The following is a 17,533-nucleotide window of genomic DNA, read 5'->3' as shown; positions in this document are numbered from 1 at the left end:
ACAGCAAAATTGGGAAGAAACACGTTGACTGAATTGTTTCCTGCCGTGTGGAGTCAGATTTGGAGACAGTGGGGCAGGAGACAAGAGCCCCGGATCTTCAACACTGGCCTGCATCCGGATGAGTTTCTCATAGAGGCAGTAAGCCATTAAGGCCAATTAAGGCTTTTCATCAGGGGGGCATTTTGCGATGCCAATAGCTTGTCCCTTGCATTGTGTCACAGCTTCCCCCCTGCCGAGTCCAGAGACTGGCAGGAAGTTTGAGGCAGACCACACTCGCAGCCAAAACCATGCCTGTGAAGGGGTTTCCCCGACAGACTGATGACCTTAATAACTGTGGCCTTATTTACTTTTAAGTTCTCAACAGCTTTTCTGAGAGTGCCTCCCAGTTGAGGCGCCCTTGTGCGTGTCTTTATTCCTCAGCAGCACCCACCTCTCTCTGTGCGGCTGCCGGTTTGCCAATGATTCATGCCCTCTCATTCAGTCTACTCCCTCATGAACCTGTACTCCATCTTTAATGGACCTCTGAGTGTGGAGGCAGCAAATTTGGAACCTGCCTCCAGTAAGTTGTGCCCGCAGGCTGCTTGACGACCAGCACGGGCTCTGGACTCATGTGTGGTCCCAATGTCGGGTTCCCCTGGAAAATTCTGCTCATTTTATTTTGTCATTGGAATTTTTAGCCTATTAGTTGTGCAGCTAGCCATAGATTTATCAAGTAAATGCTATATTTCACTATTATGTATACTCTAAAGTTTAAAACAATGTTTAACAGCGACATGCGTCATCAGGTTGATGGAACTTGAACTTATTAAAAATGTTGCGCAGGAAATGTACTGGAAACTTCTTGCTTTCAGATCACATTACCTGAAGCGTGGGGTGTTCTTCCAGCAAACTCTTGAACAGATGACTCCCATTTTCCATTAAAGCTTTTCATTTGCTGCCACTTGCACTGCCACTTTTAAACTCTGTCAGATAGCTGACAGCTATGCTAATAACTGCAATAAGTATAAGGATTTCTAAAAGGCTGTACGATTAAATGAAACATTTTCATATATTTATACAACAGTACCTCGGGCGTTATTGAAATCATCTCTAATGAATTCCGCCTCGTTATCTTTAGAGGTGAATCAGCTTCATCAGCTGTCTGTAGTGGGGGCGGCACCATTCTGTTGAGCATTAGTGCACTCCATTCAGTGGGGACAGATGTCAACTTGAGTCCTACTGCACTCATTTTATAAATGTGAGCCAGATTAGCAGTGAGGTACCAAGCAGAGGCTGCAGCATATTGGAGGGGAAGAGCGGTGAGTCACATCTAAGCAGATCCTGGCAATTAGCTACAGGAGTAGGCTGCACATCTGCCCTTTTGACTGCAGCAGTCAGATCAGGTCGTGCAAGGAAAGGATCCTGTTCCGATGATATAAAACTTTACCTTATACTGTTTTTAAAAAATGCTCAGCTACCTTTTTTTTTGCTTCAAGCACACAGTGCAGTTCTCTCAATTCAGTTTAAAATTGCACACCGTACCTCAGATCACTTTCTACTCTAAGGGAACTAACCTGTGAATTTTGGGTAAATTTCTCTGCCTTGTGTCGCCGCAAACGCGAACCACATTCGCGCGGAGAATCAGGCATCATCAAGCCAAAATAAAGGTCCGTGCTGAACGGCAATTCGATTGCCATGCTCTGGTCCCTCGCTGGTGCAATTACGAGGTTTGTGCCCTGCGCTGGTGGTGGCATGCAAAACCAGCATTTGCTTGCATTTAAATGTGATTAGCGGGTTGGACACCGTATGCTCCACCCTTAAGCAATGCTCCTCTCCTCAGGTCTCGTCGGTGTGAATTGCTACAAGTATTGACAAACATGGTTTGGATGCCATGACTGTGGAAAGGAAGGGTTAGCACTGCTGCTTCACGGAGCTGAGGACCCCAGTTCGATCCCGGCCCCAGGTCACTGTCCGTGTGTAATTTGCACATTCTCCCAGTGTCTGCATGGGTCTCACCCCCACAACACAAAGATGTGCAGGTTGGCGTGGATTGGAAGAAAAATTAATTGGATACTCTGGGCGGGATTCTCCAATCCCGTGGCAGGAGTGTCCACGCCGTCGGAAACGCCGTCGCGTTTTACGACACGTGAACGCGCCACTCCCACGTCTAATTCTGGCCCCTACAGGGAGCATGTCCATTGAATTGTGGTATTCGCCTCAGGGTCAGTGTGGCCTGGCTCAGACCACCATTGCTGCAGTCTGTCTTTTAAACGTACCTCTTTGAAGCTACTAATAGGCTCCTGGCTGCTGAGTGCTGCCTGTGTCCTTTAAATGCTCAGTAGGCCTCTGGTCATCTGGGAGTCCACCCAAGGACCCCCTGAACATCCTCATACCCCAGTTGTATCATCGGGTGGCACAGTGGTAGCACAGTTGCTTCACAGTTCCAGGGTCCCAGGTTCAATTCCCAGCTAGGGTCACTGTCTGTGTGGAGTTTGCAGGTTCACCCCGTGTCAGCGTGGGTTTCCTCCGGGTGCTCCGGTTTCCTCCCACAATCCAAAGCTGTGCAGGCTAGGTGGATTGGCCATGCTAAATTGCCCTTAGGTTAGGTTGGGTTACGGGGATAGGGTAGAGGTAGAGGGTGCTCTTTCCAAGAGCTGGTGCAGACTCAATGGACCGATTGGCCTTCTTCTGCTCATTAAATTCTATGATCAAAGGCCAAGCTCAATCAGGGCTCACCAGGTGTTTGCACTCCTCAGAAGCACTGCCCAATGCAGAGGAAGCAGGGGATCAACAAAGCTCACCCCAACCAGAGGCCACCGCAGCCTCTAGAACCTTCCCTGATTCTCGGCCCCTCTCAGGGCAGACAACTCACCAGTGATCCCCACCCCTCTGGATCACCAGCTGTTGTCTACTAGTGAGACTGGCAGCGCTGACTGCCTCTGCCATCAGGGCAGGCTTCAGTCTGTGACCCACGCTGGAGAAGGAAGTGTCCCTCTGCTCCTCACTGGCATGGAGCTGTGAATCCACCTCGGACCCCTGACCTCGGGGACAGATCTTGTCTTAGCCATCTTAGCGGTTGCAGTGAATGTGTGATAAGTGGATCACTTAAAAACAGCTCCAGTTGCCAGGCTCTTCAGCGCTAACTCCTCCCCCTACGGTTAGAACAACCCCTGGGCTGGGAATTGCTCAGAATCCACGCTAGCAGAGTGCTCGCCCATCAGCATGTCCTGAATTGCACCACAAATAGCGCCCCCAACGGAAATGAGAACTCCACGCAATTCAGTCCTGGCATCAACACTGAGGGCAGGATTCTCAGTTTGGGAGACAATGCTCTCCCACTGGAGGTGAATTGCAACCGGTTTACGATACCCCGAGAGCGCAAACTTGCGAGCAATTCAGTGTTCCTTGCCATGCAAATTTATACATGGCGTGCAATACGAGGGATTCCCAACAGAATACCGCTATCGGGCTGCCATTGTGGCCCGAGAGCGAGGTCCCTCAGCTGCCTCCCCACCCCCCATACCGCAAATCAGCCTCAAACCTCCCCCGCAGAGCACAGCCCCCCCCCCCCCCCCCCCAACTCCTGGATTGCCTTGGCGCCCCACTCCAGGAACCCATGTAATAGGGAGAACCCTGCCCCCTCACACGGACCCCTGCCTAAAGAGACCCCTGTCGGAAGTTTTGAGATTTGCCATAGTATAGTGATGTTGCTGACGAGCACCAACACATTTCAAAGAATTTCCATTGTGTCAATAAAAGCTTTTTCTTGTGAGTAAACCTATGAAATTGCAGAATGGAAGCATTCTGCTGGAAATTTGAAAGAAGAACTCAATGTGCTGCCAACACTCTGCATCTGAAGAGGTGTTTTAAGGAAGTTATTTGAAGATTTGAGTTCCAGGCAAAGTAAAAAAAAATTTACAGTTTTTACTTTTCTAGACAAGTCAAATCCACCTTTTTGTGGAAATTTAAGTTTGCTCAGAATTAGCAGTCGTATTAACTATCTCAAACAGTTTTGATATTTGAAGACACTGGAATGCTGCAATGCTCTACATTAATTTACAGTTTAAGCACGATATGGATGAGCAGTCCCTGGTTTAGCTCTCTTCTGTCACATGATTAATTTGGACAGGTTCCACATGTCTCCCAATGAGAGCGTATTCAAATACTATCAGCTATATTATTCCTTTTGCTGCTAAACTTTGCACCAAGGCAATATGCATTGTCGAATATAAATTGACCTCTGTTATTTAAGAAATATCTGTCTAAGAGAGACAGATATTGTAGCTGTTCATCCATGTGATAACCCTCACCAGGACCATGGGAGGATCGCTGATTGATCTCCCAGTGGGCTTCATAGAATCCATGTTTCCATGGTGAGCGGGCGGAGGCCCGCACAGCCTGTACTCAATTAGCGAGGATCTTTAAATGTGGCTCCCAGGCCTGGACCGGCAGTTCCTGATAGCCTTGGGCTGGGACATTTGTTTTGTGAGCCACAGTGGAGACTTTGGGCGGGATTCTCCGACCCCCCGCCGGGTCAGAGAATCGCCGTGGGGTGGCGTGAATCCCGCCCCCACCGGCTGCCGAATTCTCTGGGGCTTTGGCAGGGGCGGGAATTGTGCCGCGTCGGTCGGGGGCCGTTGGCAGCGGCACCCCCTGATGATTCTCCGGCCCGCGATGGGTTGAGTGGCCGCCCGTTTTCGGCCGGTCCCACCGGCGTAAATCACAACAGGTCCTTACCGGCATAACCTGGCTCCACTGGCGGCCTGCAGAGTCCTCCGGGGGGAGTGGGGTGGGGGGGAAGATCTGGCCTCGGGGGGTGCCCCCACGATGGCCTGGCCCGCAATCAGGACCCACTGATCCGTGGCCGGGCCTGTGCCGTGGGGGCACTCTTTCCCTCCGCACCAGCCGCTTTCAACCTCCACCATGGCCAGTGCGGAAAAGAACCCTCCTGCACATGCGCTGGAATGATGGCAGCACACGCCGGCGCTCCCATGCATGCGCCAACTCGTGCCGGCCTTCGGGGCGGCCCGACGCCGGAGTGGTTCGTGCCACTCCTCGGCGCTAGAGTGGCCCACCTCGCCAGTTCGCGGAGAATCCCGCCCTTCATTTTCAGTTTAAAATAAACCAGTTTAACCTTTCACTCTATGCCTCCTGGAATTGTTACACACAAAAGTCGAGCAACTACCCCTCCGAATTTCCCTTCCTAACTGGGAATATTTGGCAGCTTTAAACAATGGCACACTAGCTAATTATTAGAAGGAATTACAGACATTATAATAAGTACATTGAACACTGAAGAAAGTGCCAAAAAAAAAAATTCGTAAGATGAGACCAGACTATACATATCAGAAAAGACTGAACTGGCTTGAGGCTCTTTAATCTCGTAATTAAAAAGATTGAGGAGCTGGAGATCTTTAAGATTATGAAAGTACATGATCGGGCAAATGTGAACATGCATTCGTTAGTGAGGCAGACATAAACACAAGATTGCCACTAATAAATCCAATGGGGAATTCAGATAAGCCATCTTTACCCAGTAGTGGTAGCATTGTGGAAGTTGCTGCCATGAGAAGTTGTTGAGTTGAATACCGTAAATGTGTTTAACAAGAAGGTTGATAAGCAGATGAAGGAAAAGAAAATGCTGATGGGGTTAGACGGAGAAGAGTTGAAAGACGCTCATATGGACCACAAAGCAGTTGGATGGAATTGCCCGTTTCTGCACAGTAATCTCCAATTGATGCTGTTTCTGGAAGACAAACCATTTAATTAAGATAATTTCAAATAATCGTATGAGCAGGTGCAATATATCCATACGTTTTGAATTTCCTAATATAGTTTGTACGTGTCCATTGTGCTTCGACCATAGGAGGCATATGCTGCGTCCAAGGTCAGCATTATTTTCTGAACTGGAGGATTACTTGCTTTCAAAGTGAACCCAAGGAATTGTGCTAATGGGTTTGGTATGTGCCAGTACTGTTATAAAAACGTAGTGGTTAAAGTAACATTTTTTATATTAGACTGGGACCAGCAGAGCTCTTCACCTTCATCCAACTGACATGGCAGCGGTGAGGCATGACCTCCCCCTTGGACGCAACCCCATCGCTAACTAGCTGTTCTTTTCCACCAGGGGCTCTAATTATAAATTCAGGGCAGTTTATGAGCAGTAACACCACTCCAGCTGCTGAGAGGGAGGGAAATGTTGCATCTCAGGGCACCTCTTTATCATTAACAAGATCCCATCTTCGGATGATCAGCAGCTTGAACGAGAACAGCTAGCTTCATAGATGTAGTAGTGGGTGGTTTGCTGGCTGAAATAAGGACTAATCTTAGCACGGAGGCCAAGGGAAGAAGACACATGAATGGAATCTTCAGGCCCTATAGAGGCAGATGGCTGAAGCAACAAGTATAATCTCCACCAGCTGCCACACTATGATGCTGTCAGTGATTCAGTAACCCTGCAAGAGGGGCAGCGCGGTGGTTAGCACTGCTGCCTCACAGCGCCAAGGTCCCATGTTCAATCCCGGCCCTGGGTCACTGTCCATGTGGAGTTTGCACATTCTCCCCGTGTTTGCGTGGGTTTCGTCCCCACAACCCAAAGATGTGCAGGGTAGGTGGATTGGCCACGCTAAATTGCCCCTTAATTGGAAAAAATGAATTCTCGAAATTTTTTTAAAAAGTAACCTTGCAAGAGTGACCAAGGTAAGGTACTGCTCTCATTGGCACATCCTTATCAATGTTGGAGGCTTCACTCAGCGCTTCACCTCTTGATCTATTTTGGTGTTATCATCTGGGTGCCAAGCTAACTTGATTATGCAAAGAGGAATCTCCCAGAATAGTGACTCATAATAGCACTCTGACCTTGCATTGACAACGGGTTCACTGAGTTAATTTATTTCAGGAAGTCTAAAACTAAATATTCAATGAATTTTAAGAGATCATTTGTTGCAATTCTCACATCTTAAAATTTATATCTGGCACCTCTTTCATGTTTCATCCCAACTGACCCCTTTTGTTATCATTGCTACCAAATTCCATGAACCAATTACTTACAAAAGAGGGATAGATAAGTAACCACCCTGAGTAATTGCAGTCGAGGTTCCATGCTAATTTACTTTCGTATCTCCTAGTTTCTGTTGGATTTGAGGCTTAGTTCCGCAGGCATATAATCAGACAACAATATAAATAGGATGACCACTATTCGAGCAAGAAAAAATTGAAGAAGATTCAAATTAAATAATTACCCTGTAGCCTCCATATTTTCATGTCACTTTTTAAAAATAAATTTAGAGTACCCAATTATTATTTTTTCCAATTAACAGGCAATTTAGCGTGGCCAATCCACCTACCCTGCACATCTTTGGGTTGTGGGGGTTGAGACCCACGCAGGCCACGGGGAGAATGTGTAAACTCCACACGGCCAGGATCAAACCCGGGTCCTAGGCGTTGTGAGGCAGCAGTGCTAACCACTGCACCACCTTGCCGCCTTTGATATTTTCATATCACTTTGCAGTCTCCGATCAGTATCTAGAATTTATTACCTATTCGGTAAGACTTTAGTAAGAAGTCTTACAACACCAGGTCAAGTCCAACAGGTTTGTTTCAAATCACTAGCTTTTGGAGCACTGCTCCTTCCTCAGGATAGAATTTCCTTCCACCTGAGGAAAGAGCTGTGCTCCGAAAACTGGTGATTCGAAACAAACCTGTTGGACTTTAACCTGGTGTTGTAAGACTTCTTACTGTGCTCACCCCAGTCTAACGGTGGCATCTCCACATCAGTAGATTTTAGTTATACTGACAATTGTGGGCTACCTGAGGCTTAATGGCAAAGGATTTGTTCTTGATGTGCATGCATGAATTAGAATAGCGCATTGCATAATGTGCCTCAATTTCAACACATTGAGGATGTAGCAAAGCGAAGAAATATGTTGTGTTTGCAATTTAAAAAGCACAAATGAGGCAATTTAAAGGAACAGTAACTGTAAAAGTGTCAGTAAAATGAAATGATTGGAGACTTGCGGTAATTATTCCATTTTTATTATTCTGAACCTATGCTGTAGACTTCTCATAAACAATGTGAAGCACAATCACAGGAAAGCAGCAAGTAAGATATATAACTGTACATTTGCTCTCTAGAGTATACTTCTAAAGATTCTTGCTTCCAATCTCCAATCTGGAGAATTATATGTGGAGTGAATGGTGAGGTTTGCCATAAGCAGTAATGGCATGTTGGCAGCCCGTTATGTTTCACACTTGAATTTTTCTTTGGAAAAGGAAATTGGACAGAGTGTAAAACAGGCTGCTTGTCGTCGTCACCCAGTTTGCAGTTCCACCCAAGACGCATTTCACCCCAAAGCGCTTAATCGTTTATTTTAAAATAGTGCGGGGCCCGCACTATTGCCTTTGCCTGCACGTCCAATTCTCCAGTCTGCACTCCGATTGATTAAGACTCTGCCAGAAGGAGAATCATCCCAAAAATACTTACCCTGATACGCTGTTGGTTTTCTGCTGTGATTTATTTTCACACTATTGAAAAATAATGAAGGAAATTGAGATGGAAAGCTAGCAAACCTAAGTATGATTCGGAGTTCTACAGATGAAATTAAATTATCTCATTTACTGGCAGCCAATTTTTAATTTTTTTTTGCAGCGATATCTGGCTAAACTATGGTGAAACCTTAGTAGACAAAGGACATCTTTGTCCATTTTTCAGCATTTAATCAGTTGGGATTTTTGTGAATAAACTTGACAAGTTTCCAAATCTGTGTGTATATGTGTTCCTATGAGAATTCAAGTAATTTCTGGTAAAAAGACATTATAGAGGAAAGGATTGACTGAGCATGATAAACACTCCAGTAATTGGCAGGCTGATGTGAAATAAAGAAAACTCAATTTCTTTCCTACTTCAAGTGTATAGCTGTATAATAATCCTTCACTCCTTCAAAGCTGTTCTAGTTTAATAGAATTTGTATTTCTGCAGTGATTCTGCATATCATAAACATTACATTAAAAGCTTGCTTTTTATCCTAATATTTCTGAAGTCTCTGGAAAGTACACTTTTATTATTTCTGATTTTTAAACAAGACTGTATCATTATGGCAATGACTGTAAAATGTCACAGAGATTAGAGGTTTACAGGCAACACCATTAATAAGTGAAGTATATAATTTGAAGGACTTTGATCTTGGCAATGACAGCATACTGCTCCTCCAATTTGAGATGATAATTCCCATTTGCATATTAGCATTTGGGTTCCTATGCAGACGTCAGGGTGTTTCGATCAAATGAGATGGTTTATTTTTAAAGGGGCATGATGAGTCACAATTAGTTCTTTGAAATTAGAAATTTGGGCATTTCTTGCTGTCTTGGGTCTGTTTGTCTTGCAGTCCAGTAATTCATTGCGAGACCAAGCAATTCTATGGAAGACCAAACATTTTCCTACTCGTGATATTTTCTGTTAGTTCTCTCTGATATAGCATGCTTCTATTGGGATGATTCAGAAGGAACCTGACACCTGGGCCAAATTTTTGTTTTGGGGTAGGGAACTCGATACCTGCAACATTTCCAGGTCCGGACCTTGCACCCTATCAGTGACGCAGTGCCATTTTAGAAGTGTCAGCCGCTAACTGGCGTAAGAATAGGTTGGTAGGGACATCGTGCGTGGGCATCCACGAACACCAGCTATGCCTTTGGCCGAGGATGAGTAGGGAGAGCAGAATTGCCAGCATGATTTGGGCACTTGTCGCCAGGTAGCACCACGCTTTTGTGATGCTTCTCCTGAATCCCTGATCACGGCACTGATCGACATGAGCACTGTACACATCCCTCCATCTAAAGGAAAAGTTCCAGCAAGCCAGACCAAGCAGGTGTGGCTAGGGTTGGCCACGGATGTTAGCAGTCTTGCATGGCGTTCCACCCAAAAGTCCTAAAGCTTCCTCTCTGCTCTGGTGATTCCAGCTCTATGCCAATACATCTGACTTTCACTCACCCCTTTTAGACAACTTTTTTTACACTGCGGTCATGCGCAATAATGTTTCCACACTGTGTTCCTGAGAGCTTTGCTCAAACGTGTCTGATGCCCTCCTTGCTCCTATTCTTGCCATTTGATCATTGCTAATTGTTGCTCGCTACAGTCCGAATGGGCTCGAGAAGGAAGTGTGTTGCTGGCTCACCACCGCTCCAAACCTCCTTTTTTCCAGGCTGACCCACACCCACAAGTGATTGAAAATGTGCCCCCATGACAATCACTATTTACAGCAGTTTGTAATTACCACCACCAAACGTCAGAGTTCGGACAAACCTGCATTTGGAAAGTCACAACTCCCAGAAAAATAACTGGTGATGCTGAATAGTAAAAACTTACATTCAACATTGTGAAATATCCAGAGTCCAAAAGCACCACGAAAATTTTTTTTAAAACATACATTTATACAGTATCTTTCACGACCACCAGGTCCCACAGTTCTTTGCAGTCAATGAAGTACTTTCAAAGTGGTTACTGCTGGAACTGTACACAGCCCAGATCTTCAGATCAGGGTCAAAACCACAGCGTCTGATGCTGATCAGACCAAAACTACTCCCTAGCCTGGATACGTTTAAAAAGGCCAAACCTCTGATCCATGACACAGAATAACTTCCTCAGTGCAGAAATCCTTGCAGAGAGTAGCAAAGCGAGTCGGCACAGAAGCCCCTTCTTACAGCACTAGCTGTCGAATGTCTAGTGTGAATGTTAGCGAATGGATGATGGATGGATGAGTGAATAGGTAGGATGGATGAGGTGGGGCAGCACGGTAGCACAGTGGTTAGCACAGTTGCTTCACAGCTCCGGGGTCCCAGGTTCGATTCCCGGCTTGGTTCACTGTCTGTGCGGAGTCTGCACATTCTCCCCATGTCTGCGTGGGTTTCCTCCGGGTGCTCCGGTTTCCTCCCACAGTCCAAAGATGTGCAGGTTAGGTGGATTGGCCATGCTAAATTGCCTTTGGGTTAGGTGAGGTTACTGGGTCACGGGGACAAGGTGGAGGTGTGGGCTTAAGTAGGGTGCTCTTTCCAAGGGCTGGTGCAGACTCGATGAGCCGAATGGCCTCCTCCTGCACTGTAAATTAGGCTTCCTTCCAGTTGATGTTGATGTGCAAAATTTATGTGGTGAAATTGAGCAGCCAGGCTAGAATGTTTTCCATTGATCAGATGTCACATTTCCATCATTATCAATTGCAGAGGTGTTCAGGTACATTACACTTTACTCGACAGCAGGACTCCCAAGTTAGGATTGTGCCTCTCAAACTCTTGCAATACAGTTTTTAGGTCAAATGCTGTGTGGCTTGCAGAATCTGCCTGAAACTATTAAGTGGTCCAGGATATGCTTTCTAATCTGTTATCAGCTGTGTACAGCAATACTGCTAATTGAAAAATCGAGCTGTATTTTGAGGCTCATTAAACTATGCTTGGGTTAAAAACCTTGGGCGTCATTCTCCGACCCCCTGCCGGGTCGGAGAATGGCCGTTGGCCGCCGTGAATCCCGCCCCCGCCCCCGCCGAAGTCTCCGCTCCCGGAGATTGGGCGGGGGCGGGAATCCGGCCGCGCCGGTTGGCGGGACCCCCCACTGGATTCTCCGGCCCGGATGGGCCGAAGTCCCGCCCAGGAATTGCATGTCCCGCCGGCGTAAATTAAACCTGGTATTTACCGGCGGGACCAGGCGGCGTGGGCGGGCTCCGGGGTCCTGGGGGGGGGCGCGGGGCGATCTGACCCCGGGGGGTGCCCCCACGATGGCCTGGCCCGCGATCGGGGCCCACCGATTCGCGGGCGGGCCTGTGCCGTGGGGGCACTCTTTCCCTTCCGCCTCCGCCACGGCCTCCACCATGGCGGAGGCGGAAGAGACTCTCCCCATTGCGCATGCGCGGGAAACTGACAGCGGCCGCTGACGCTCCCGTGCATGCGCTGGGAAACTGACAGCGGCCGCTAACGCTCCCGCGCATGCGCTGGGAAACTGACAGCGGCCGCTGACGCTCCCGTGCATGCGCCGCATTTCCGCGCCAGCTGGCGGGGCAACAAACGCCATTTCCGCCAGCTGGCGGGGCGGAAATCCCTCCGGCGTCGGCCTAGCCCCTCAATGTTGGGGCTAGGCCGCCAAAGATGCGGAGACTTCCGCACCTTTGGGCCGGCGCGATGCCCGTCTGATTGGCGCCGGCTTTGGCGCCAGTCGGCGGGCATCCCGCCGTTGGGGGAGAATTTCGCCCCTTATGTTCTTTGAAGTTTATTTTATTTATATAAATATGTAAACAGTAATGTAGCAATGCTCATTTATGAGCAGTCATAGGCACCACTGTTGTAGAATAATTAGCCAATTTACCTTTTCATCAAGCTGTACTGCAATAAGGATAAGATCCAAAAGTTGTTTTCTGCAAAGTCCATGGCAATCCAGTGTTAGGATCTCAACTGATGTTAATACTGGACAAATCCAAACCCAGGGTGAAACTTGGCTTGGTAAATCCTACCTTTGTTTTCTTTAGAAAACAGGGGAGGTCAGTTACTGGACACACTCTCATTAAATCTGCCGGTGTACTTTTAACAAAGAATACCTGGATGAAACCCACGCAGACACTGGGAGAATGTGCAAACTCCACAAAAGAGTCACCGAGGACAGAATTGAACTCGGGACTCTGACACTGTGAGGCAGCAGTGCTAACCACTGTCACCATACCACCATGTAATTGATATGAACAAAGAGAAAGTATAGGAGAAATCTGAGAGACTAAAATCCGACAAATCCCCCAGGGCTGACGGCTTCCAAACTAGGGTTCTAAAGGAAAGAGATGCAGAAATAATGGTTATGATTTTCCAAAATCCCATAGAATCTAAAATGGTCCCAGCTGATTGGAAGTTAGCAAATTTAATACCGCGATTCAAGAAAAGGAGAGAGAAAACAGGGAACTACAGGTCAGTTAGCCTGACATAGTCATCACGAAAATGCTAGAATCTATAACTAAGGAAGTCTTAAAAAATCATAGTCTGATCAGACACTGTCATCATGGTTTTATGTTTGTCAAAGCTACTAGAGTTTCTTGAGAATGTAACTAGTAGGGGTGTATAAAGGGGAACTGATGGATGTAGTGTACTTGTGTTTCCAAAAGGTATCTGTTAAAATGCCACACAGAAGTCTAATGGGCAAGAGAAGGCTCATACAGTTGGTAGTAGTTATATTAGTGTGGATAGGAGATTGGTTACAGTCAGGTAGCAAAGAGTAGGAATCAAATTGTTATTTTCAAGTTGGCAGGCTATACCAATTGGAGTGCAGCAAAGACCAGTGCTGGGGTCTCAGCTATTTACAATTTGTCTAATGCGAATGCGAACATTCCTGCCTGGTGATTGTCGCACGAATGAACGGACATCGTGCGACAATCACCAGACAGGAATGTTCCCTTCCAGTCGGGGAACACTTCAGCAGTCAAGGGCATTCAGCCTCTGATCTCCTGGTAAGCGTTCTCCAAGGCGGCCTTCAGGACGCGCGACAACGCTGAATCGCCGAGCAGAAGCTTATAGCCAAGTTCCGCACACATGAGTGCGGCCTCAACCGGGACCTGGGATTCATGTCGCATTACATTCATCCCCTACCATCTGGCCTGCGAAATCCTACCAACTGTCCTGGCTTGACACAATTCACACCTCTTTAACCTGGGGTTACCCCATCTCTGGATCTGTAAAGATTTAATCACCTGCTAATGCTCGAATTCCAAGCATTGTCTGGCATCTTTTAATCTGTCTATATATATGTTTCTGGAACATACCTCTTCATTCGCCTGAGGAAGGAGCAGTGCTCCGAAAGCTAGTGACATTGAAACAAACCTGTTGGACTTTAACCTGGTGTTGTAAAACTTCTTACTGAGATATTTAAAGCTGAGATAGACAGATCTTTAGTCTTAGTATCAAGGGATATGTGAGCAGATAGGAAAGGAGCTAAGGCCAAAGATCAGCTGTGATCGTATAGAATGGTATAGAGGGCTTTGACAAAGGGTCATCTGGACTCGAAACGTAAACTCTTTTCTCTCCCTACAAATGCTGTCAGACCTGCTGAGATTTTCCAGCATTTTCTCTTGGGTATAGAATGGTGGAGCAGGCTCAGGGGGCCAAATGATCTTCTATTACTCCTATTTCGTATGTTCTTTGGCTTGACTGATTAATGGTTCATTAGAGCAAACATTGATTATCCTTGAAGCTAAGATACTTTGTACTTGTAGGTGGCACAGTGGTTAGCATTGTTACCTCAGCACCAGGGACCCGGGTTCAATCCTGGCCTTGGGCGACTTTGTGGAGTTTGCACTTTTTCTTTGTATCTGCGTGGGTTTCCTCCGGATGCTCTGGTTTCCTCCCACAGTCCAAAGGAGTGAGGTTAGGTGGATTGGCCAAGCTAAATTGCCTCTTAGTGTCCAAAGATACCAAGGTTAGGTGAGGCAATGGGTTTGGGTAGGCTGCTCCAACAAGAGGGTTGGTGCCTATCCGATGGGCCGAATGGCCTCCTTCTGTATTGTACGAATTCTACAGATGGGCAAAGATAAGTTTAGGCAGAATCGTTTTAAGGTAACATTTGGAGGAAGAACATGTAGGAAATATTTTAGTTTTAGTATATTTTCCCACATTGGGTTTCCCTTTTCTGTAGAGAATCACCACTGGCAACAATGGTGAGCTTGATTAGCAAGTAGCTACACAACGTTCTTAAAATCATTATCCAGGCTGGTGCTGAATGCTGATTAGGAGATGATCAATACAGCAGCATTCAGCAACAAGCTTTTACCATGCAGTGTGAAAACGTGGATTGCAGATGTTCACACAGCAGGTGACGATCACAATGGCCTTTTTTTCAGCAGGTCATTCCTGACTATCTAGAAATTTTGCATAGGAAATAATCATTCCATGGAATTTGTTTGTTTCATTTTGTTTAAGACAGTATGATATAAGTAGTAAATATTGTGTAAACAGCAGTACATAAAATGTCCACGATGTTTTCTTGTGCTGGTTTTGCACTTAACTTTAGTAATAAAGTAATATTTATTTTTTTCAAATCCTCAGATGCAGCAGCTGTTCTATGAGAACTATGAGCACAACAAGAAGGGATACATTCAGGATTTACGCAGCAGCAAGATTCATAATGCGATAACACTCCATCCAAACAAAAGACCTGATTATCAATATAGATTACATAACTACTTGCTGACGCGTAAAGTTTCAGAACTACGCCATCGGACCATCCAGTTGCATCGTGAAAGTGTCTCTATGAGCAAGCTGAGCAACACTGAAGTGCGCAAGGAGGATCAGCAACTTGGAATGATGCCATCTTTTATGCGCTTTCAGCCTCATGACAGGGATGAGGTTCTTGAATGGGAATTTCTGACTGGGAAACACCTGTTTAGCATGGCAGAAACACAAATCCCTCGCCAGGGTATCAACAGTGCGCTGCGTGCAGCCCTGGACGACACTATAATGCAGGTTATGGAAATGATCAATTGGAACTCAAAGACGAGGGGGCGTGTGATTGAATTTAAAGAAATTCAGTATGGCTATCGCAGAGTTAACCCCATGCATGGAGCAGAGTACATCATGGATCTGTTGCTACTTTACAAGAAACACAAGGGGAGAAAGGTGACTGTTCCCGTAAGACGCCATGCCTACATTCAACAATCATTCAGTAAAGCATTCATGAAGGAAGCTGAAGAACTTGATGCCAGAGAGCTTGCAGAAAGCATAAACAGCGACTCTCAGTCCTTCTCATTCCTTTCAAACTCACTGAAAATCTTCTCACCATTCCAATTCACGGAGACCACCAAAGAGCTTAAACAACGCAATGACCAGAAAGTTCACATCCTAGTCCCTCTCACTGGAAGGTATGATACGTTTGTTCGGTTCATGGAGAACTTTGAGAAGACTTGCCTTATTCCAAAGCAGAATGTAAAACTATTCATATTGTTGTTCAACTCTGATTCAATCTCAGACAAAGGCAAGCACATGGAGTTAATGAGAGAACTTAACCTTAAATATCCTAAAGCAGATATGACCATTCTCCCTATGAAAGGGGAATTCTCCAGGGGCCTAGCCCTAGAAATGGGCTCCTCTTCATTCCATAATGACAGTTTGCTGCTCTTCTGCGATATCGACTTACTTTTTACTCCAGACTTTGTGCAACGATGTAGAGACAATACAATTCAGGGAGAACAGGTTTATTTTCCTGTAATCTTTAGTCAGTATGATCCAAAAATAGTTTATGGTGGTAACCCAATAAATGATAATAACTTTGTTTTCACAAAGAAGACCGGTTTCTGGCGAGATTATGGCTTTGGAATCGTTTGCATATACAAAAGCGATTTATTGCATGTTGGTGGGTTTGATACCTCCATTCAGGGTTGGGGATTAGAAGATGTGGACCTTTTTACTAAAGTGATCTCTGCTGGCTTGAATGCCTTTAGAAGCCAGGAAATTGGGGTTGTCCATGTTTACCACCCTGTTCACTGTGATCCTAATATAGATCCTAAGCAATATAAAATGTGCTTGGGGTCCAAAGCAAGTACATTTGGATCAACAATGCAGTTGGCTGAACTCTGGCTTGAAAAACATCTAAATGGCGGATACAATAGAACTATATCCTGACGTTCAAGCTCTTTATCTCACTCTCTCAAAGGGTTTTACCTCAGATTTTTACATTGTTATGCTAATGTTTCCCAGTCGCCTCTTCCAAAGAAGATTTTCAAAGCATTAAGAAAAGGTGAATTAAGTTGATGAATATTTTAGTATCCTCTGGAAAGTGCTTTGAAAGTGGGTTATTTTGATCTTTTTGCCTAAAACTGGGGAAATTCAGAACACTTGAGAGTAGTGTCAATCATATTCCTCCTACAGGCTTTGTAAAAGTACTTCACGCGTCAGAATCGGAACTCAAAACTGATGTGATGGAAATAATGCCACAAAAGTGCTTTAAGCTTCAAGTGGGAAAGAACTATTCGAGACTTTTTAATTTATGTTCAGACTTTAAAATTGTTGACTTTCACCATCTGCAGTATTTTTTAAAACTATGTGAACAAATGTATGATTGTATGTTTGCTTTTAAAAACTTTTATGTGGGAATATATTCTCACGAGATTACAGGTACTGGTGACCAAGCTCTAAATGTCTGAAAATGTATGTATTCTGTATACTGTGTACAGTGAGTTTAGATGACTCCTGGTTTCTTCAATGGAAACATGCTGCAAGTAGGCATGTTTCTTCATTCCTTTAGCTTTGTGTCCTTAAATGCCCCTTCAGTTTGCCGCTTAGAACAAATCATCTGAGAACACTCCTATTTATAATAAAGTATCTGCATAACATTATTTCACTTTCTAAATATGATTGGATTGTTTTTGTCTGGTTTGTAAATGTCGCTGGACTTGTTTGAATTTGTTTTGGCTGTTACACTCCTGACCTGCAATGGTTTGCCTCGTTGATGGAGCATCGCAGTTAGGAAACAGATAGCTGGTAATTAATCATTTCTGCATAGCTTGAGCCATCTCTCGAGATAATAGGATTTGCTGCTTGAAGTGTG

General features: G+C 45.6%; 1 protein-coding gene across 1 annotated transcript in view; it reads left to right on the top strand.

The window, feature by feature from the left end:
- LOC140429603 (chondroitin sulfate synthase 3-like) overlaps positions 1 to 17,321 on the top strand; it is a 293,522-nt gene extending 276,201 nt beyond the window's left edge. The window contains exon 2 of the mRNA XM_072516848.1: positions 15,037 to 17,321. Within this exon, the coding sequence (XP_072372949.1) occupies positions 15,037 to 16,608 (1,572 nt within the window). The 3' untranslated portion in view covers positions 16,609 to 17,321. The remainder of the gene's footprint in view (positions 1 to 15,036) is intronic.
- The last annotated feature ends 212 nt before the right edge of the window (positions 17,322 to 17,533 follow it).

The sequence above is a fragment of the Scyliorhinus torazame genome, chromosome 9 (assembly GCF_047496885.1).
Source record: "Scyliorhinus torazame isolate Kashiwa2021f chromosome 9, sScyTor2.1, whole genome shotgun sequence".
Taxonomy (NCBI): Eukaryota; Metazoa; Chordata; class Chondrichthyes; order Carcharhiniformes; family Scyliorhinidae; genus Scyliorhinus; species Scyliorhinus torazame.
The sequence above is the reverse complement of the archived record's forward strand: the minus strand, read 5'-3'. Positions and strand labels throughout refer to the sequence as shown.